General features: G+C 44.7%; 1 protein-coding gene across 1 annotated transcript in view; it reads left to right on the plus strand.

Annotated features, from left to right (window-relative positions):
* GNAI3 (G protein subunit alpha i3) overlaps nt 1-23,523 on the plus strand; it is a 332,572-nt gene that overhangs the window by 235,633 nt on the left and 73,416 nt on the right. The window contains exon 4 of the mRNA XM_078644767.1: nt 16,693-16,850. Within this exon, the coding sequence (XP_078500893.1) occupies nt 16,693-16,850 (158 nt within the window). The remainder of the gene's footprint in view (nt 1-16,692; nt 16,851-23,523) is intronic.

A 23,523-nucleotide genomic window follows, 5' to 3' on the forward strand; every position in this document is an offset into this window, starting at 1 on the left:
TCAACTGGGAGCCATTTCAGCTCCCTGAGTGCGAGCGAGATGTGGTCATATTTTTTTACTCCTGTGACCATTCTTGCAGCTGCATTCAGGGTTGATCGGAGGAGAGCTAGGTATGATTTTGCTGTGCCTGTGAGGGTTGCATTTCCGTAATCCAGTCTTGAGTACCAAGGATTGTGTCACTTGTTTGAAGTGGTTGTTCTGGATGAAGGGTTTTATCTTGCTTAGTAGTTGTAGGTTGAGGAAGGCACTCTTTGCTGAGTTCTTCATGTGTTTAACCATGCTTAGTTTGGGGTCCAAGGTGATCCCCAGCGATTTGACAGAGTCAGCCATGTAGAGATTGCCGTTGAGAGCCTCAGTTGCTTTTAGCCATCCTGTGACTTGGGGGTTTTCCGTTTTGTTAGAAATGAGGAGGATTTCGGTTTTGTCTTGATTCAGTTTCAAGTGGTTTGAGGAGAGCCAGTGTTGGACTTCTCTGAGAGTGATGTTGAGTCTTTCGATGTCTTCAATGGAGGAGGTTTCGAGATAAATCTGGGTGTCGTCCGCATAGAGGTGGAAGGGAATGTTGGATCTTTTGAGAATGGTGGTGAGGGGTTCCATGTATACGTTGAATAGTTGCGGGGAGAGGTCTGATCCTTGACGGACACCTTTGCTGACCGGGTAAAGGTCCGACGTGAAGTTGTTGGTTTTGACTATTTGAGAGCGATTTTGGGGAAATGAGCCAAACCAGTGTAAGACTGCATCTTCAGCCCCTAACCTTTCTTGGAGTACCTTAATGTGTAGTTGGTGATCAACCATATTGAAGGTTGCCGATAGGTCCAGAAGGATGAGTAAGGAGCATTGGTCTGATCGAGGGACTTATGTAGATCATCCATGATATTAAGGATTGCTGTCTCTGTGCTACACCCTTTTCTGAAGCCTGATTGGTGGGGGCACAGGAGGTTGATGCTGTCCATGTGTTGTCAGTTGTAGGAGAACGCACTTTTCTAGCGTTTTAATCAGGAGAGGAAGAATGGAGACGGGTCTGTAGTTATTCAAATCATTGGTGTCCAGGCCTGTTTTTTTCAGCAGTGGAGTGACTTGGCCAACTTTGAGGCCGTCCGGAATGACTGGTGCTCAGGGAGCTGTTTAGGATCCTGGTCCAGAGCGGTGCTAGGGAGAGTTTTAGCTTTTTGGCCAGTTGGGCAGGAATAGGGTCCAAGGCGTGAGAGGAGGGTTTAGAGGTGGAGATCGGTTTGACTATCTCTAATTCCGAGTCAGGGTTGAATGATTTCCATTGGTTAGGAGGGTGCTTGGGTGTGCTATCATCTGCTTCTGGGGCTGGGCTCTTATGGATGATGAAAAGGTTGACGTCTAGGGAGAGCTCTATCTTGGCGATTTTGTCTTTGAAGAAGTTGGCAAAGTTCTCACACAGGGCATTAGAAGCTGTGTTGTGGACACGGGGGCCTTTAAAGTTTGTTGCCTGGTGAGGGTGAAGGGCTCGTTTGTTCTGTTTTTAGCATTTTCGAGGGCATTGCGAAAGAAGGACTTTTTTCACGCTTGATGTGGTTTTTGTACTTATTGCTTGTTGCTTTGAGTTGGTCATTCCTTCCTATTCATTCCCCTCAACTACTCCCGATGGGGAATCCAAGAAGATTGAAGCTTTTTGGTAAGCGTATGTTTTCCTCCACGAGTCTGGCAGTGCTGTCCGTTAATGCTGTTTGCCTACTGGTCATTGTAGACTTGCCCCATGGAACAATATCAGCGAGCTTTTGCAGCCCTAAAAGACTTTAGAGCCTCTTTAGCTCTGGTGATTCATGATGAACAAGATACAGCCAAATAGGTTATCTGCATTGATCTAAAATTGATTTAATACCTGGGGAGGGTGGTTGCCACCAGTCTTGTACTTCATCAGCACACATGGATGTGTTGCTCATGATTTTCTGGCGATGAACGGGCCTCCCTTATGGGTATGACCTTTGATGGGTCTCGCCATTTCCATTAGAAGGCAAACTCAGAGTTGGAGCATTTCAAGGGACAGCCACTGAATGACTAGCTTGCTCTTAGTGGCGCTGGGAGTTGGGGGGGGGGGGGGGGGGGGGGGGGTTGAAATAATAATTTCCCCACAGGTTAGTGATCAATCACGTCCAACAGATGGGTCTTTCAAAATTATGCAACATGGCTAAGCCCTGCCTTTTCTTTTTGCCCTGCTAAATATTCAGCTATTTCTGAGTGAATTTCAGAAGAGCGCCTCCCAATTATTCTACAACAGTTTCTAGTGTTACTCTTCAATAGTTATATCAAGATGGTTCCTGACTCAGAAAGAGGACAGTGATGTCACTCTTGCTCTTTCCTTGTGCCGAAGGATAGGGTCTGAGGCCTATTTTGTACTTTCTGCTCCTAAATATGTTCCAGTCCTGGCAAATCTAAAATGCTTATGCTGCCACAGATCCTGTCTTTGCCCTGGGCAAATAGATGGTGTCCTTGGACCTGTGGGGCATATATTTTCATATATCTGTCCTGCATTCCCACAGATGTAACATTCGTTGGAGCTATCCCAAACAAAGTGCCGTTCAGGGCCTTCTCTCCTGTGCAACAATTCGAGGACATTAAGTCTAATATCCTGATATCTTAGTCTCCTTCTTCCCAACATCATGGAGATTCGGCAAATGCTACCCAGATCTTGGATGAAATGGCTTATGATCTGCAGTGGTGGCTGTTCCAAATACCTTTTGTCCAATGGTAGGTCCAGTCCTTCCCATAGCTGACAGTGGCGATGGATACATCCCTGCTGGGCTGGGAAGGCCATCTGGGTAAGTTGGAGATTAGAGGACTCTGATATGGAGCCAGGCTTCCATCAGAGACCAGTCTGTTGTTGTTGCGTGCCATTTGTCTGGCTCCGAAGGCCTTTCTGCCATCCAATGGACATGGTTGGCACTCCAAGGCAGTTCATGATCGCGAAGCACCTGACAGGGTCCCTGAATTCCATAGCAGACAAGCTGATCAGGCATATGGTAGATCACAATTAGTGTTTACATCCGAAGGTGATGCAGGGAATCTACCAATGGTGGGGAGAACCCTAGCTAGAACAGAATGCACAATTTTGAAAGCTTTGCGCATTGGAGTTTCCCTTGAGAACAACCATGAGGAGGAGTGGTCCGGAGGGAATGTAACACAGGACTTTGGTACGCTTTCCCGTCCCTGTCTCTACGGCATGGAGTTTTAAAAAAAAAAAAAAATCAAGAACTACCAAGACCAGGTAGTTCTAGTATCTCCAGATTGGGCCAGGAGAGTTTGGAACACGGAACATCTGGGCATGAGCTCCTGTCTTCCATTCAGGCTGCCATTTCAGCAGATTCTTAATGTTGCAGCACCAGGGCAGGTCTTCCCTCGTAACTGCTCGATCTACGTCTGCGTGTATGGAGATTGTGCAGTGACAACTGACTGCTTTTCACCGGTTGCCTGATGTAGTGGTCGTCCTACTGGCTGCCAGGTGCTCTTTCACGAAATCCATTTATGCTGAGCCCTGAGACTAATGTATATCCTCATGTGGCGTCCCGAATAAGCAAAGATGGTGGCTTTTCTATTGTTTGATCTTTGCTCCAGGAAGCAATGCGGTGGTCACTATTAAAGTTTATTTGTTGCCCTTTTTGGCCTTTCCACGTTTACCACCCAACCGTTCTTGTTTAAACACCTGTTTCTCATATGTACGGCCTTCAAGTTGCATGTTGCGCCTCCTGACTTTGAAGACTGACTTCCTCATCAAGATTACGTCAGTTCGTAGCATGAATTAACTCTAAGCACTTTCAAAGTAACCGCCATACACTACCTTTTTCCCCGGACAAGTTGGTGCTGAGGACTCCAGTCACATTCTTGCCTAACGAGGTGACTTTCACATAGGGCAATCCATCAGTATTTTTGCTCCCCTTCATCCTGCAAAAGAGTAGGAGAGGTTCCATTGACTGCAACCTAGTAGGGCTTTAAGTTCCTACATCTTACCAAAGAACAGTGTGAACAGTCAGCTTTTTGTGGAGTTCTCTAATGCCAAGAAAGGAAATGCTGTGCAGAAGAGGAATCTGTTAAGGGGGGATAGTCCTCTGAATTAAGATCTACTACATACTAGCCAAAAAGCAGCAGCCCCCAGAAGGTCAGAGAGCCCATTCTACCAGGTATTTGGCTCTTAACACTGCATTGGCTCACGGAGTGCCTTACCTGTCCTTGACATCTGCCAGGCTGCGACCTGGATATCGGCGCACATGTTCACAAAGCCCTACTGCCTTGACAGCCAGCTCCGCCGTGTGGGGCATTTTGTCAAGATGGTCCGGTAGGGCCTTTTGGTCCGAGTCCAATCCAGACACCTTCCACCTGGGCAGTTACTGCTGTGGCATGTTTCTAAGGTGAGGAATCTGCATGTGAAAGTATCCATCAGCAGTACAAGTTATATTCATTTGACAATTATCATTTTGGTGGATACTCTGTATAACTGCAGACTCCTCACTGCCCTCCCACCTCCTCTTTTGGTGGAGTAGCCTCTTTTTAACACAAAAGATTGTTCTCACTCTAAGTCCGGGGGCGTGCAAAAGGAAAATAAGAAAATGATGCCAGCACGCAGAGATGGCATTTTTATGTGGATCTACTCTGCTACTTCTGGTGCGGTAGGGAAACATCGCAGAAGTGCTTGGTGCCACCTAGCAGTGTGCAGGAACACTGCTGAAGAAACATTTTCTGATCAGTCTGACATCTGGGGAGTATTCTAAGGTGATAAATCTGCAGTTCGAGTATCCACCAGAAATCGTATTATCAAGGTAACTATTGCTACTTGACACAGGGCCATAACGAGGACAAAATAAAATGGAACAATCATTGAGAAACATGCCTTGCCCTATTCTGGAGTGAATACGAGTATGTCCCTGTTAGTAATAGAACAGTGTTAGGTGTTCAGATGAAGCCACACCTTTCTGGAATAAAAAGTGAGATTCCCTGGACTGCGTTGAATTCTTAAACCCTTCTTTTTTATCAAATACATATTTGAATTCCAGATATTTTAGTCTGTACCCACATATTAAGTAAAGATCATATTGTACATTACTCATGTGAATTTGAATCCACATTATGGGTTTGTTTTTTATTTTTAAGATTGTCCATTTCTAAATGTGTTTGCTGTACACATCTTATATCATGGATATTACACAGATTTCATTGGTTACAGATTCTTTACCCCAATAAAAGCTTTTTCTCCTTCTGTAACCTCCCATGAGGACTGTTCCCTCCCATGAGGACTGTGTGTTGTTATTCCTTATGTTTTATTTACAGTCTGTGAGCACTGTTTTTTTTAAAGGATTTTTTCCTATTGCAGGCATGACAAGCTTTCCTGCAAAGGCAACGCTTTTCCACTCTCTGCTCCTCATTAATCACCCCGCCCCCGGGCTCCGCGCTAAACTTTGAGCTTTAACAACAAGGGCGCCACACTTAATATTTTAGCAGGCGCCGTTTTTATATTAGTTTTTTTGTCAATAACTATTATTTTGTAATTTTTTTATTTTAACACAACATTGTGTGTAATCACGGTTGACCAGGAAACTAAGCAAACAATGGCGGCCGCTTTGCTCCCAGAGCTCTTTCAACATCTCCTCTTTTATATTCACAACACGAGCATCGCACTTTAGGTTACACCACGTCCGCTTTTCCACACTCTGTTCGACATTGCCGTCCTGCCCCTGGGCGCTGCACTAATCTTCAAGCATTAACAACAACACTGGCGCATCGCTTAATATTTTAGCAGGGCCCCGTTTTTATAACTTCTTTTTTTTTGTCAATTCCTGTTCATTTCCATTTTTAGGTCTCGCGACCTGCGGTGCACTGCGTAGCAGTGCTCACGCAAGCCGCGTGAGCTTTTGTAAGTAAAAAAACAGGGATTGTGAGCTGCCCTAGGAATCGCACACGCTCGTGCATGTGAGTTTCCTTTTGAGCTCCCCCATTGGCCTTTGCGTGCGTCTTATTGTAAAAGACTGCACGCAATTGGCCCGAAGCACACGCATAGCTCCTCCCATGGCCTATTGGTGTCTATTACGCACACCAAGCGCGTAATAGACACCAATAGGCTGTGGGAGGAGCTATGATTGTGCCCACACAGGCGTAACGTGCACGCCACTTGTTTTTTTTACTGTGTTTAACAACGTAACTTTTTTTTTTAATTGGGCACCACCTAGGTCAAAAGAGAGAGGTTTACCTCAGCGTGCATGGACATGAACTCCAAAGCCCCGAATGCACCCAGCAAACAGAAACTAATCACTGCCTGTCCAACAAGGTTGATGGGTAATGCCTGCCCTGTCCCTACTGTGCACATTAAACCGCCAACGTGAGAAAAATTGCACACAAAAAACTTACAGCCACTTTGCAGAGGATTTGTTTTATTTTATTTATTTGCACAAGAACCCGTGTCCCATGTAGACACGAGGGAATGTAGACACGAGGGAACATCGCCAGCCTGCCTGGTAGGCAGAGACAAGCTGCAGAGGTACTTCTTGCTGCACAGAGCTAAAGTGTGTGAGACCGCGACGCCTCGGAATGCCAGGTTGGATACTTTTCTCTTGATAAAAGGCCTAACAAGTGCCGCATTCCTCGCAGCGCCCTCCCTCTTCCCCACAGAAAGGTATGAAAGCCTCCGTAGAATGCACCCTGCTCCGTGATGTAAGCGCCGAGGTATCTTGGAAGTACTCGTGTTGGAGCTGTGGGTAGTTTAGTAGTAGTTTTAATTCTTTTTGCATGCTTGCTTAATGCTTCCTAGAGCACGCAGGTAGAGTTGTGAATTGTGTACATTTGTGGCAGTCGAATTTTCTCAAAGTCTAGGAGTGGTGAGGACGGCTGGCGCACCAGTCTGCCAGGGGGTATTGAGAGCGGGGTTCTCTTTAGATCCGTAGTGGTCGCCTGTTCCATTGGGACTGGTTATGGGAGCCTCGCTGGCATCTTTAATGTCCTTGCATTCCATTGGTGGAATGCTGGTTTCTGTGGCTTATTCTGCCGACTGTTAGAAGTGCCATGCATGGCTGCTTGACACTGGAGTTTCACTGTGCTGCCCTGGGTGTTCTCTCGTGCAGCCGCACCTTTCAGTAGTGAGCAATCCTACTACAGTGTATCTGCAGCAGACTGTTGAGTGCATGTAGGAGCGTCCAGTGCAGTCTAGTCCATAATGATAGTACGGACTCTGGTTCTTCCCCCTGGCTGAGTAGGGTGCTTGGCAGGATCAGTTAGTGAGTTGTGTACATTCAGCGAGATGTCCACGTCTTAAAAATTGAGTAGACTAGTTATTTTTGGCTGGGTGTGGGGTGCCCCCCCTCCTCCTTGCTAGTCTGTGCCTTACTTTGCAGACTGTGTGTATTTATTGGTGCTGCTGGTAGGCGGCTGTAGTGTTCCTGCTTATATTTGCATGCATTACAAAACTGGGCAGACTGTTCGGCATTCTACAAGCCCCGCCTTACCCCACTCCAGTGAAAGGCGTGGCTCGCAAAAATCTATTTTTCCGTTCGTGCTTCGAGGAGAATAGGCAGCGTTGGCTCCTTTATATGAGAGGAGGTGGGCAGGGAGTAACGCAGCTCTCTTTGTTTCCTTATTTGTAATGCAATAAGTTTTGTTTAGAAGATGGCGTCTTCCCAGCTTATTGGCACTTTTGCAGGTGGCTTTCCTTAAGATATCCAGTTGTTCTGGTATGTGTGGCGATCTCCCATGTGCTCTCGTGAATGGTATTGCCACCTTTAGTCAAACTTACTGTGCTAACCGTGTCGCCTCCATATTTACTTTTTCCTATTAGCCCATTCTCTCATCACATTCATTCAATCAGTCTCCTTATTTCCTCTTACCAAATAATTTCACTTATGTGTACAGCTTCTATCACCTGTCTTATTCCTCTTACTTCTCCTCTCATAACACCCTATTTTTTTGGTATAGAGGCAGTTTCTCTCTCCTCTAGCATATCGTTCCACAGTCTCTTTTCTCCTTCTTCTTAGCTTTTCGTCTATCATGTGTCCCTTTAATTATTATTGTACCCACCAATGTTTTGCTCCACTTTGTGTCTCCATTATACATGTTTTGGGTTTTACTTCACCTGCATTCAGTGTCTCTCTTCCCTATTCATCTCCAGTGCCTCTCTCATTCTCCCCCATCCATACTCCAGATTCTTAAAATAAATGTTATACTCGGCAAAAGTAAAAAAAACATTGTCATTTTCAAAGTCAACAGTTCTAACTTTAACAATTGCGAGACCTATTGCATTGCAAATGCTTGTTTTTTTACAATGATAATGCTTTGCTAAGGTCTCCCTGAAATTAAGTTTCTGAACTTCATATTGTTGAACCGTCGATTTAGAGGTTTTGATAAGTGTAGTAAACTCTTTATTACATTCGTGTGGTTTCTCATACCCCTGACAAAGTAAGACCCAAAGTGCTTTTTGATGAGGCTACTCCATTTATTGTCCTTTGTTTGTGGAGCGTGAGTGTGTCGAGTGACACATGTGGCAAGAGTTTTGGTGTTGGACATATATTTTGAAAGGTTGTTCCAAACGTGTAGTAGTAAACCACTCTCTGCCATCATTATTGTGTCTACACTTTGTTGCCACCTTAATTTCATCATTTCATTCAATACCGCAAAATTCAACACCCCACAATTCCATTGCATACCACAAAATTCCACTCCACAACACACAATTCCTCTACACATCACATGCATCCAGGCTATCCCACAGAATTTCAAATAATGCCACATAATTAAACACACGCCACATAATTCCACTCAGTATGTGCCACTCCACGACACACAATGCCACTCAAATAAGTCCACTACACTTAATACCACATAATTACTATCTACATAATTCCATTACATACCAATGCACTTATCCAGCATTTCTCATATTGCTTAACCTCTTTATGAATCTATAACCTTCTCTCCCCTTCATTATTTCTTACACACTTGTTCCACTTCTCTATCTAGAGTTCATTCACCTCTTCATAAACATACTACCTATCATGCTCAATCTTACTCCTATTTTATATACACTCGCCCTATCTATTCACCATACCACTTATTACCAATACACAAACTACACCGAACACAATTGCACCCCACACAATTACACAACGAACAATTCCAATTTAAACCACACAATGGCACTACAAACATTCACCCACTCAACTACACACACTAACATAAGTAAAAAACAATATCATTTACAATGACAATACCTCTAACTTTCACAAATGCGAGACCTGTTGCAATGCAAATGCTTGTTCTTTTTAATTCCGCTTTGCATAAGTCTCCCCATCCTGTGCTGCTTTACCCCTCAAAAGCTCCCCCCTACTGCACTGAGTTGCTTTCTACCCCTCTAAGCTTGTACGTAAAAGCACAGCATCAGGGACATTTTTGTTGTGGTATTGTTTGAAGGGTTGTTCGGTCTTGCCTTGACAGCGCATTTGCTGTCTCTGCAAGACATATGTTTTTACATACAGTGGGCTTACAGCCTGTCCATAGCTTACCACCGGTTAGCTTCAGCATCTCTCTCATTTGCTTCCTTCCCATTTGTCATGCCATGCCTGCATCATTTATTATTTTCCTGTTTGGCCCTCCCCTGGAGCATCGACAAGTACTTATAGCCTTCCATTGCTCCGTTTTTTGCAGTACTTTGTTTTTGTATTCAAGCAATTCAAATGAGTGTTTGTATTTTCAGACCGTCTCCCATATTGGCTTATTAAACACCACAGCACATGCTTCTTTTTCCCTCCTCCCATCCGCCCTGTCTGTGTTGCTTCTTTTCCTCCTCCCTGTTCATGTTTCTTCCTTTTCCATTCTTGACCACCGTATCAGTGTTGCTTCTTTATTCCCTCCCACCGCCCTGTCCATATTGCTTCTTTTTTCCTTCCCGTCTGCCCTGTCCGTGTTGCTTATTTTTCCCCTCACGCCCTGTCCCTGTTGCTTCTTTTCCCCTCCCGCCCCTCTTCCAGGTTGCTTATTGTCTCCTACCTCCTGCCCGCCCCTCGTCCAGGTTGCCTCTTTTCCCCTCCCTCCCGCCCCTCGTCCAGGTTCCTTCTTTTCACCTCCCGCCCTCCCCTCCAGGTTGCTTCTTTTCCTCTCCCGCACACCCGTCGTCCAGGTTGCTTCTTTACCCTGCCTGCCCCTCTTCGAGGTTGCTTCTTTCCCTCTCACCTGCCCTGTAACAGTCCCTTTCTTCTCTACCCATCCCCATATGCCTGCATCCATTTCTTCTCCCCCAACACATAAAAGGAAAAAAAGGCACTATGGCGCAGCCAGCGCTGTGAGACAACGACGGCCCCTCCATTAGGACAGAGGTGCGCCGCCCCTCCTGCCACAACCCTCAAAACAAGAATACAACTGGTTTTAAACCGGTTTTATTATTGTTTTATTTTAATTCCCCTGGTCCTACCCCCAGTACTCGGACTAGTCTTGGGGGCGGATTCAGGGGATGACACTGCTGGTGGGGTAGTGGTGTGCACTGTTACAGTGTGCATGACGGTTTGGCTGGCCTTCTCAGGCTGTCCAAGCCGTAATGCGCACAGAAGCTTTCTGAAGCCCCTGCAGCGTTACTGGGGCCGGAGAGAGCAGGCACATGCTCTGAGTCTGCAAAGGCGCAAAAGTTGACAGCTCTCAAGCCAATCCTGACGCTGCTTTCATGCAGCGTTAGGATTGGCTGCAGTGCAGTCCGGGAGCCTGTGCCCAGCAGAAGACTGGAAGAGCGCAATGCAGCGGGCGGCAGTGATCAGATAATTTTTATTATTTATTTTTTTATTCAAGGGGGAAGCCACCTGAACAAAATGTCACCGTGGAAATCCTATAGGACAAAATAGGAGTACACATGATAAAAAAAAGCTGTCACTACACATAATAAAAAAGCCCAGTGCTTGTTAGGTCTCGCCTAGCGAACGCAGTGCATGCGCTGCTTCCCCTTCGCGAGACTATTGTTGTGGGTTGCGTGCCGGAAGGGAGACTAACCATGTGCGTGCACGGACAGGCGATGTGCACACTCCTCTCCGTGCTCACACGCTCGCGCTTGTTCTACCGAGGCAGCACTTTCAGCACAATGCGTGCCTGCCAGGACAGGAGATATGCACGCGCGTCCGCTTTGGCTGTGCTTGTTTTATATATGCAGGTTCTGGGGTTAGCTTTCCCTCGCCCTACACTCTGCCTCCCGTCACACTCCCTTGCCAACCGGAAGATAATGCGTCACTGATCCCGGAAAAAGTAGTGGGTAAGTCGTCGTTGCTGCTTATTGTCCTTTGAGTGTTGGAGCTGGCGTGTGTCAGAAATGGAGCAAACGGTCTCTGATACGTTCTAATTGGAGAGTGGAGGTCGGAAGAGGAAAACAGAACAGTTGGGGCAGGCAGTATCTGTGAGCGGGTCAGTGTCAGCAGTGGGTGTTTCTTTTAGCTGAAAACAGGTCTAAATTGGCAAAAGAGGCCAGATTAGAAAATACAAAAAAACAAGACACACCGCGAACATAAGAGTGGAACTGCAGTTATCGGGAAAATGGCCACAAAGCGCTACTACAGTAAGGGGCCTCCTGGCGTGGGTAGACTTTAGTGACATGTATTAGCTTATATCCAATGACATTGCGGACAAATTTATTCAATGCTAGGTTTTCTATTTACAAATCTGCTGTATTCGTCTAATTGAAGTGAAACCGAGCATACATCCCCCTGATTGCTAGTAGAAAGTCGGGGCTGATTTAAAAAAAATTATGATGAACTTTCATAAGAAGCCATAAGAGACGCTTTTTTGTAGTGCCCCACAGATAAAATAGCAGCGCAGTTTCGCCATTTATTGTAGAGTTGCCTATTTTGCTTTAATAGTAGGCGTGGTTTGGGGTGGGATGCTACACTGCAGGTGGCACTTACAACACTGAGCCTGTGCTGTTAAGTCTGCCAAGTGCATTCACTTGCTGTAATCTACACAAGTCTCTAAAATGAGGTTGTGCCAAATTAACTCCCAATCTCTGCGAGGCTGATCGAATATCTCATGGGAGATTAGGGTGTAACAAGACATTCAGTGTACTCATCTGAAGTTCTCTGCTAAGGAGCGCTGTGATTCTGTGCGTTCGCTTGTTCAAACTCGATTCTTCTTTGTGTCCTCCAACCCTGCCACACACCGACCTCCACTATAGCAATGCGTTGTTAATGTCACATTGGATCATTCTCCAGTATGACTGCATTACCCACCATTTCTACCTCTTTGAAAATATAATATACCTTATGTTTGTCCTGAGATGATAGTCTTTTCTCTTTTTTAAATGAAGGTTTTTATTTTGGTGCAAAGTACAATAAGAAAGTAAGAATACAAGAAATGGAAAAGCGGCAAAGCAAAATATAAATCGGGGCTAAGAGGACAAAAAGAAGGCAAGCAATGCAGCAAGACTGCCAGCAATTACAAATTATAACACAGTGGGTGCACAGTTCAATAGGACATAGTTGCAAGGGGACACTAGGTTCAGAGGATTATGTGTCTCTGTGGCCAGCAGGGGGTAAGTCCGCTCTAGGTGGCGCCCTGGCTAGGAGGTGGGAGACCAGCTATCTAAAGGTGTTATCATACTCTGGTGAGACCACTCACATTAATGAGGGCCAGGGGTATTTTGAATGCCAGTTGAGTACACGCGAGAGGTGAGATAAGAGATGAAGGGGCAAGATATCCACCGGGCAGGGCCGGCGCTAGGCATGGGCAGTGTGGGCAGCTCATCAGAGACTCGAGGACGAAAGCACTCCAGGACAGAATATATCCACCCACGCACACAACAGCAAGGAACGTTTCGGCATCATCAAAGAGTTTGCACAACCCAACAGTGAGACTACCAACACCCCACCCTCCCAGGACCTCTGCAACAGACTCTGCACCTTCTCCCATCACAAAATCAAGACCATCTATGACCAATTTAACAACAACAACCTTCACGAGGAACCCTCCCCCACCATTCCCTGCACCACGCAGCCGACACTGGACAGATGGACCGCCCTCAGCATCGAAGCCACTATAAAGACTATGATGACCACCCATTTCGGGGCCCCCGCAGACCCTTGCCCCCACCACATCTACCACAGAGCCGCAGACATCGCCCCCGAGCTGCAATGGATCATTAATTGCTCCTTCAAGACCACCTCCTTCCCCAATAACTGGAAACATGCAGAGATCAACCCTCTCCTGAAAAAACTCTTGTGGACCCCACCAACCTCAAGAACTTCAGACCGATCTCCTTACTCCCATACCCGGCTAAAGTCCTGGAAAAAGCCGTCAACAGTCATCTCGCCTCCTTCATAGAATAAGCACCCCCCCTTTCCTCTCTGAACCCACAGCGACCACCTGCGGAGTCCCCAAAGGATCCTCCCATCAGCCCCACCCTGTTCAATGTCTACATGGCCCTGCTTGCATCCATCGTCCGATCACACGGACTCAACAATGTATCATAAGCAGAAGACACCAAACTCATGCTCTCCAACAAACCTAACATCTCCAAACACAACTTTCAAGAAGGAATGGTCGCCAGGAACCCTCCCTCCCCCACGGACCGTGCACGCAACCTCAATCATCCTGGACTCCAAACTCAAAATGGACTGCCAGATCAACGCGGTCACCTCCTCCCGCTACCATACCTTCTGCCTACTCCATGAGACTTTCACCTGGATCCCCCTCAAACACAGGAAAACAGTCATGCACACCCTCCTCAGCAGCTGACTGGACTACGGCAACGCACTCTATGCTGGGATCAACAAGAACCTCATCCTACCACGCCACTGCCACATCAGCCAGGACCTACGGACACCCCACTGGCTCCCCATCCAGAAGAGAATCACTTTTGAGCTTCTTACCCATGCTCACAAGGCCGTTCACAACACCGAACCGTCCTGCAGGAACCACTGCCTCTCGTTCCACGCACCCTAAAGATCCCTCCGCCCAGCCCAGCTCTCTTGCAACGGTACCACGCATCAAGAAGACCAGAACAGGAGGACATTGCTTCTCCCTCCTCGCGGCCAAGGCATGGAACTCCCTTCCGCTCCAGACAGACACGAACACTCCACAAATTCCTGAAGGACCTCAAGACCTGGCTCTTCGACAAAACACTGTGAACTTCCAGGAGCACCGCACTCCCCTCCCCCACTTCAGTGCCTTGAGACCCTTCCCGGTGAGTACTGCGCTTTACCAACCCTTCATTGATTAGTGTGACTTGAAATGCATACTCAGCCTAGAATTAGAGTGACTTCTGGCTGACGATTGAAAATATTCCTACTTCTCAAACTCATATGGTGTTCTCTAGATTGGAGTACATTCTTACCTCGGTGGAGGGAGGTAGGGTAGAAAAAACGGGATACCTAGCAAGAGGCCTATCCGACCACTCTCCCCTCTGGATCACATTGGGCACACGGCACCGTAGACAAGGTATGGGTCGGAGGTTGAACGCATTTGAGCTGAGAGATGAGACAGTCTCCTGTGAAATAAGAGTAGATACAGAACTATATTTTTTATTGAAAACAAAGACAGTCAGCAGTCCACGCTATGGAAGGTCTACAAAACAGTATTAAGGGACAGGGCACAAAATATCATAGCATATAAAATGAAACCAGAGAAGCGCGAGACATGGAGTCATTCGAAAGACGCCGCTTAGAGCTAGAAGGTTAACCTAGGTCTGTAACTGATAGTTACTCTACGCAACGATACTTCGCAAGGAGTTTAAAGCGATTGCACATAATGTAGCGAAAGTACAGGTTCTTACCATACAATACTGTCTATACAACGCGGGTGAGAAAGCATGACCATTACTGGCATGGCTGGGTAGAAAAGAGGCAGGGGCAAGATGGGTCCACACCATAATAGGGGACAAGGGAAAAACATGCTACAGCTCAAGAGATAGTTAAATTTTGCTCCTTTACAATGTACTCGGAGCATGTGTATCTACATCTATACATGCCACAAACTGAAGACGTTACTTACCATTTAAGTATCTGTTTGTGGCATGTAGTGTTGTTGTAGATGCACATTCCTCTGGAGCAGATTGATTGTTGTAATATGGCCTTCTTTTTTTACTTTTTCAGTTGTCTTTTGTTTCTCTCTGCTCTATTTCATCCTCACCCGCCGTGCAGAAAAAAACAATCTAACAATGGAGCCAGTGCCCATGCTCATTACCAGTGATGGGAGGAGTCCCTATACCTTGTGACTGGAAAGACTTAATCGAAGAAAAACAAGTATTCCCATATTTGGATGACAAGTTACACATTTCCGAGCCTAACACTAACTGTCGGGAGTATACAGATCATGTGAATCTACAGCAGTGTGCGCCACAAGCAGATGCTTGCAGAGTAAGTAACATTTTCCATATAACACCACCCACATTTTACTGTCATACACGGACATGTTCTCTAGGGGAAGGACCCTTCCCCAGAGTCGCATGGTTGGACTTTCTGACTTCCTAGCACCAAATACCTAGTCAAACTGCTAAACCAAATCTTTACTCAAACGTATTGCATTTGTTTTGCAAATATACAAATGTAAACATCATTGGCTTTGCAAATGCTCTTTGCTTTGCTGGTGTAGCGACAAATGTCCTTGCATAGTTAGGAAAACTGTACCACTGCACTTGTTAATGTTTTTCAAGCGGTCTTGCTTTTTCACCTCTCCCCTACTCCTCGACCCCACCTTACTTGATAGTCTTTGAGAATTTGGTGCAATGCATTCCAGAATCCGAGGTCTGACTCTTAGATCTGTCTGTTTTATTTGCTTTAGTGTCCTATAGCCCCACACGGTTCATGTATGTTGGAAATTGTTTCGAGTTTGATTTTGGTACCCACTGAAATACTGTCGAGGTTGGCTTAGTATGATTGTAATTCTGCAAGATACTGTGCTTTCTAGTTCCTTGTTTCTGTAGCCTTTGAAGTATGCCCATGAGTATCATTGGTAGCCTCCTTGGGTTACTTTTTGAATAGTACATAGATGCCATGCCATCCCAGAGCCTTGACGTTTACCACAATGGCCACTTACAAGAAGCCAAAGGATTTTTCTGAACGTTGCCAATTGGCAGCAGCTTTATCTGTAATTGCGGAACAGGATGGGACCCCCTCTCTGGCTCCCACATGATGCCCTATCGTAAGTACGATGTATCTAAAGTTTACATAACCAAGCTTTGCTCAATAGTGATATCAGAGCTTCGTTTTTTGTAACACATTTGTATGGATAAAATACCTTGCCTTTGTCCTAGAAAGCAAGGCTCTCTCTCGGTTTAAAATGATCCCTGCAGCCTTTATGTTCAGGAGGTGGCAGGAGGCCACACACTGCAAAGTCAGACCAACACACAACACTCTTACAAAAACACGCACCACTGTAGTACTATTGTACTTAGTCCAATCAGTGTCCCTTTCAACTGCCCTCCATCTGAACACCATGAATGTAGGCAGTAGATAGCTGCTGCCAGCTCCACTTAAAAATAAACAAGTATTTTGTGCTGAATGGGTGAGAGTTCGGGGTTATATAGTATCTTTCAGGGAACTCTAGAGCAGCTGTAGCCTTGCATTTATGACGAGGATAATCATTGCGGCTCTCCCCTTTGGAGACTAAGCATTGCAGCTTTCCAAGTTGTATGTAAATTGTTCTCTCCTCCTTCCAAAGAAACATGTGGAACTTAATTATACTATTCACCAACATTGCTGCAATCAATATATATTCTCTTTTCTCTAGGATGACGCACGACAGTTGTTTGTGTTGGCCGGAAGCGCAGAAGAGGGTGTGATGACCCCGGAACTGTGTGGTGTTATTACTCGGTTATGGAAGGACAGTGGTGTTCAAGCTTGCTTCTCCCGATCCCGTGAATATCAGTTGAATGACTCTGCCGCATAGTAAGTACTGATACCAGCGATTCGAGGGACTGTTATTAGACGTCTGAGCATAAGATGGGAGGGGTAAGATAATCTATCTCCTTTCTTAGTCTCTGTAGGTTTTAACCACTGGTTCAAAGCTTGTGATACTTAACACCTATGCTTCAGGGTCAGTTCAGGTTTGTGCTTCAGTACTTGTGACTAATTCCTACATGTGCCTTGCAAATTGACAATTATTCTTAGTGCTCATGGCCGATTGAAGCCTGAGCTATAGTCACCATGGATAGTAACTTTTCTTTCATGCCTATCTATATATAGTTTCTGCTGCGGGCATCTGGCCACAGCCTGTGACCCTTCATGATTGCTTCTGGCGAGCCGATTCAGTGCTTGTGACTTTTGTTTTTGCTTCTTTCTGATGGAAATGTCGAACATCGGAATCCTCACCATGTGAATATCCATACACATCAGAATGGAGCCGGAAAATTTTAAGCAGTTCTCCTATACAATTCTGTGTCGAAGCTTTTCTGATCCGGAAGTGACAGAGGTCCACATAAGCCCCACCCTTGCGAACATGTCAGTTCCTTTCTTTCCGCACCTTCAGGCGCATATTCCGAGCTCCTCTTTTTCTTCCCTTATGAAAAGATTTTTCTTCAGAACATTTTTACACTGAGCAAGAAATGCCAACCCTTTAAGCCTAGTTGGGACTGTCGCAAGCAGATGTTTGTGACCGATCCTAATGAGGTTACTGCCTTTGATGCCTAGGCTCATTACCTGACTCCAAGGACTGCAATGACTGGGCCCAGATGTAACCGAAATCCATACAGGATCTCTAGGTGAAGTACAGGAAGGCACCACTCCAAGTTGAAAGCAGAGACCACCCTCTCTTAAAGTCGTTCCCGAGGAAGATCTTCCTTGAGGTTGAAGTCTTAAGGTAAATCAAAGAAGGAATAGAACAAGTCCAAGTGGGACTCAGCCATTTCCTGCCACCCTCCAGGACATGTTCTAGGGAGTCACTGTGCCTCTGTCTCGCTGTCAATCCACTGAGGAGCCGATTCCATCCCTCGTCTCGATGCATCAAGTTCCTCTGCACGTTGGCAATGTCACAGCAAGTCGAAGCCTTTTGAGAGGCTATGCTATGCATTTGTGGCTCACTTTTGGCTCTGTCTCACACCTTGGGGCCCCAAAGATCCACAGGACCTTCAGTTTGGGTTACCTCCTGCAGGTTCACCTTTGGCACAATCTGGGCCCCTTCAACCCTCTTCGAGTTTGGCACCGGCATCTGGCTCGGTGCCGCAACAAATGTCAGTCCCTCAAACATCAATGCTGGCACTGATGCCTCCAGAGAAGTATCTGCAACCTATTGTATTTCCCGACTCCTAACAGCTTTGACTTGACTTCACTGCATAGATCTTCATGTGCCGCAACCTATATGATACAGAGTGGTCTTTGACATAATTCCACTATCACACAGCCGCTAACACACATTACACCAGCTTTTTGGCTCCGGCTCTGACCAAAGCCAGTTTTATGGACATGACAGTAGTGAGGATGGTGACTAATTAAGCAAAACCTATGGTGAAGACAACTGGAATATAAAAATACAGGCCAGTTGACCGGGCACTTGTCCAGACATTGGACTGGCACGAACCACCCATTCCCTCTTTGCCTCCACCAAAAAGAAATAGTTTACTTCGCAACTTCGATCAGGAGGGCTGATGTTCCTGATTTCCACCTTCCCACTATAAAAGTTACAATGAACATTGTGCCCATTAAAGAGGCTCTAACTGACACACTGCTGGACACTTGGCTCCTCAGTCACCAAACAAGTTGCCAATCGCTATAGAGCTACCTTAGGCGGCCAGGGTTTCTCAACAAATCTATGTCCCCAGAAAGTTTGGTGTAGGTATCCACCAGTAGATGCTTTTCCACTCACCTCTCCTAGGAAGTCAAAATGAGTTAATTATTTTGGCATTCTTATGTTCTCTACAGCTAGTCTTGCCTTGATATCATTTAATGCAAGCTGCTTTCTTTCACGTTTTACCCATTGACTTTGTGGCATGGTGGCTGAGATTTTATCTGCAGTCCCAGCAGGCTGAAGGAATTTTATTAAAATGAGAATTCCATACAAGATGAAAAGGTTGATGAATATGATTTATTCATAAGAGATATCCATCAGCATCAACAACACAGTCAGCCTTCTCTCTCCAAGCTCCAACCCCTTCTCTCACATAACTCCTATTCCACATTCGATGGCATCATAGGATTCTGCATTGACAGTATTCCTCAGTAAATTACAACACATCCTCCTCATTAAGAAGAAAAAAAAAACTCTAATAAGTTAACAATAACATGTGAAAGAAGCAATAGTACATAACATACCATTAATATTACATCATAATGTAATCTTTGAACCTCCCAGGAAGATGTTACTCCTTACGAGGAAAGTTTTTATCCCAAAATCAGATGCCGACTTTGGAAATCCAGAACCTTGCTCATCTTCAGAGACACGAGCATCATCACAAAAACAAGCTGGATGCTTCCTTGGAAGCTTCACTAGTCTAGACATACTCCACACACAACCAGTGTTGACCCTAACAACATTTTTCTTGATGCAAACAATTGTGAAGGGACTAATAAAAGTGGATCTACCTTTCAAAGTATGCTTAGGATTTTTCACCAAAACTTCATCCCCAACATTCCATTTTTTGACTCTTACATGCATTCTTGAGTCATAATCCTCCTTGTACTTAATTTGATATCTAAAAATTCTCTCTCGTCTAGCTTCCATAGAAATTGCTGCATCAGAACACGCAGGCATCCAAGACGGATTTAACTTAGAAACAGATTTCCTACCTTTTAGAGCCTCAAAAGGTGACACCAAAGTAACAGCATTGGGTGTTGTACGGTGTGCCCACCAAGTCTCCCTTAATATGCTACTGAGCGAGATTCTTGAATCAAGAGCACGTTGGACACAATCTCTAACAACTCGATTCATTCTCTCAGCTAAACCATTACCCTGAGGCGCATACAATGCCGTTTTCTGGTGAACTATATTGCCATCTTTTAAGAATTCATGCATTTCATTTGATACAAATTTCACCCCATTATCAGTTATAAAAAATGTAGGCATACCCTCAGAAGCAAATACATCCTTGAGAAAATCAATGACAGACTTGGTATTTGCGGAAGGAGCACATTTTGTGACCACCCACTTAAAGGTGTAATCAACTAGCAACATGACATAACGCTCATGAGATGGTACCAGTTCAAAAGATCCCATTATGTCTAAGCCCGATAATGGTGCACGATTGGGAGTGTGCAATTTATCACTTACAGTACCAGACACACAATCCTTGACAACATCCTCTACCATGTGATCCATCCCAGGCCACCAATATCTTTCTCTGACCTGGGCCTTAGTTATACTTCGGCCTAAATGGCCCTCATGAGCAATGTTAATAATTCTGTTCCTGAAATCAACAGGAGGAATCACCCTCTCACCCCTCATTACATTTCCCCCAGTAAATGAGATTTCATCCTTAATTGACCAATATGCTCTCATGTCACAATCCAATGTTTTATAGTCTGGCCAACCTTCCCTAATCCACAACTTAAGTGAAGATAAAACTCCATCCTCATTCACCCCTTTCGTCCATTCCTCATATGTCAAGGTAGATTCAGCAACCGAACATACACATTCAATACAATCATCCTCCATTACACCATCCACTGGTAAGCATGATGAACAATCCGCCGACTTGTTACAAGCTCCAGGTATATACTGCACCTAAAAATTATATTCTTGCAACCCTTCACTCCAGCGTTTAATTCTGGGAGTAATGTGTTCACTATGTCTACACGAAAAGATTTGAACCAAGGGGCGATTCTGTTCTAATCAAAAAAGGAATGCCCCACAAATAAAACTTAGTGGTGAATGGCCCAAAAAACATTTAAAGCCTCCCTTTCAATACAGGAATAATTAATCTCTGCATCTCTAAGAGCTCTAGACGCAAAAGCCACTGTCTTGTGTTCTCCATTTACCACTTGCGAGAGCACTGCCCCTAACCCTTTAAGACTGGTCAACACAGACTTCTTATTTACATCAAAATGTCCCAGGGTGGGCATCTTCCTAATCTCCACCTCAATTCTTTCAAATGCCTCCTGACAATCGTTAGACCACGTAAAATGTGTTCCTTTTTTGAGCAACGCTCGAATGGGTTCAGTCACAGAAGCAAACCCTTGAACAAATTTCGAATAGAACTCCGCAAGTCCCAAAAATGACCTCACCTGGTCTTCATCCTTTGGTGTGGGAGCCTTCATGACACACTGTGCTAATTCAAATTTTGGCTGTATACCACCACCAGAAATTACGTGACCCAAATATGTGACAGTCTCTACTCCAAGTCGACATTTTTTCTCTTTTCACTGTCAAACCTTTTTCCTTCAACCTTTGTAAGACTCCTACCAAGGATTTACTATGTTCCGCTTCTCCCTTCCCATAAACCAAGATATCATCTTGAAAAAACATTATATTGCTTATGCCATCCAAAACCGCCTTCATGACCCTCTGGAACCATGCCGCCGCCAAACCAAAGAGCATCCTCAGGAAACGATATGCTCCCAGAGGTGTCACAAAGGAAGTCAAATGCCTTGACTCTTTATGCAACACTATCTGGTGGTACGCAGACGACAAATCTAGTACACTGAACACACAAGCTCCCTTCAAAATGCTAAGAGATTCAGCAATGTTGGGTAATGGTTGCCTGTCAACCCAAATCCATTGATTCAAACCTCTCAAATCCACACACATTCTGACCCCAGCACCACCATCCTTCGGGGCCAAAAGAATGGGGGCCAACCACTCTGACGCCTCTATTTCTTCAATAACACCTAATTTTAGTAATCTCTCCAACTCAGACTTAAGAGGCTCCATCATCATGTTTGGCACCTTTCTCACTTTGTGTACACAGAGTACAGCTTTATCTTTTAGAATTATTTTATGTTCAAATTCTCTAAGACAACCTAACCTGTCAGTGAAAACCTCAGGTAATCTTTTGAAATATGTACAGTTCTGATTTTCATACACACCCTTGTCATTCTTACAGTCAACCAACATGACCTGATCCTTGGGGTTCTTTACACTAGGGTTGAGCATAATTCCAAGATCTTGCTGATGTCTCCACCCTAACAAATTATCACCCCTCTCAGCTACGTAGACTTTCCCTACAGTCTTCCTATTCTTGAACCGAATACAAGCTTCGACATATCCCAAAACCTTAATCTTGGCACCTCCATTGCTGACTGGACTTATATGAGGAGGTAGAAGTGCATTACTATTTAAACCCACTATTTCATCCCATTGCTTATTCCCTATCATCGTGAATGGAGACCGTGAATCTGCTAAGACCACAAAGTTAAAATCATCTACTGAAATATCACATTCTGGCATCGATAATTTATCTGCATCCACTTTTCCATCCTCATTCCTAACACTCGAAACAACAGTACTGGAGATTCATTTGAGGTTCTTCCTAATTCAGCATTGCCTTCTTTTGTTCTTTTAAGAGGGGAGGGAGAGGGTAGTGGTAGATTGAATGGTGTTTCAAGAATTAGAAGTGCACCTATTCGTTTTCGTGATTATGTCATGAATTGTCTTGATTCCTTTATACTCAAGAATGTGGCATGTATATATTGTTAGTTAATGTATTTGTATATTTTTTTTATCTTAAGCATGTGTTTATGTTTGCTTGATTTATTGTCATTTTTCTGATAAGGGGAGGATGTGTAGCATGTATATACTTACTTGTATATTTACTTGTATTGCTTTAAGGAATTTACTAGATTAGACATTCTTAGATTTTCTAATGTGTTCCATTATTCAGATTCTAAACGTCATTTTCTATGCTGGAAGACTTGAAGGATGTCGGGGGCTATCTACTCTTGGAATAAAACTCCTATTTCATCTGCTTCTAATTTGGATTCCCTGGAACTCGAGTTGACTTGCAAACGCGAGCGCAATGTCCCTTGATGCCACACTACATACACGTAGCTTCTCTGGCATAGCACTGAGGATAACTCGAAAAAGTTGTAAAACTCCCACATCTGAAACACTTAGTTAGGTTTGGCAATCTCTTTGGAATTCTTATCATTGATATTCCCACTAAAAGAATTGGGATTTAAACGAAACTCTCGATCAGACCTGTTTAACCCTTTTGAAAAACTACGCATTTGTGTGTCCTTTGCATTTTTCTTATGTTTTTCATTAAATGAGATTTTTCCTACATTCCCACATTGATCTAAACTGTCGTCTTCTGTGAGAGCATGAATGTCACTTGATTTTTTTCATTTCTTTCACCCATGAAGAAGTATTCTCCATACCTTCAACAATCTCAATATCTCTAATTGATCCCTAACCAAAGAATCTGAAAGATCACCAAACTCACAAGTTCGTGCCAGAGTTTTGAGAGAAGCAATGTAGCTTTTAACTCGTTCACTAGATCCCTGAACTCTGGTAAAGAACTTGTGTCTCTCTAAAACAACATTTATTCGAGGCTCAAAATACTTTTCTAACATCATCATAGACATTTCATAAATATCACTTGGTTCACCTTCTGCACTACCCACTGGAATAAGATCCATGCTATCATAAATATTGAGACCTTCCACACCTAGGTTGTGTAACAGAATAGCTTGT

This window comes from Lissotriton helveticus, chromosome 5_1 (assembly GCF_964261635.1).
Source record: "Lissotriton helveticus chromosome 5_1, aLisHel1.1, whole genome shotgun sequence".
Classification (NCBI taxonomy): Eukaryota; Metazoa; Chordata; class Amphibia; order Caudata; family Salamandridae; genus Lissotriton; species Lissotriton helveticus.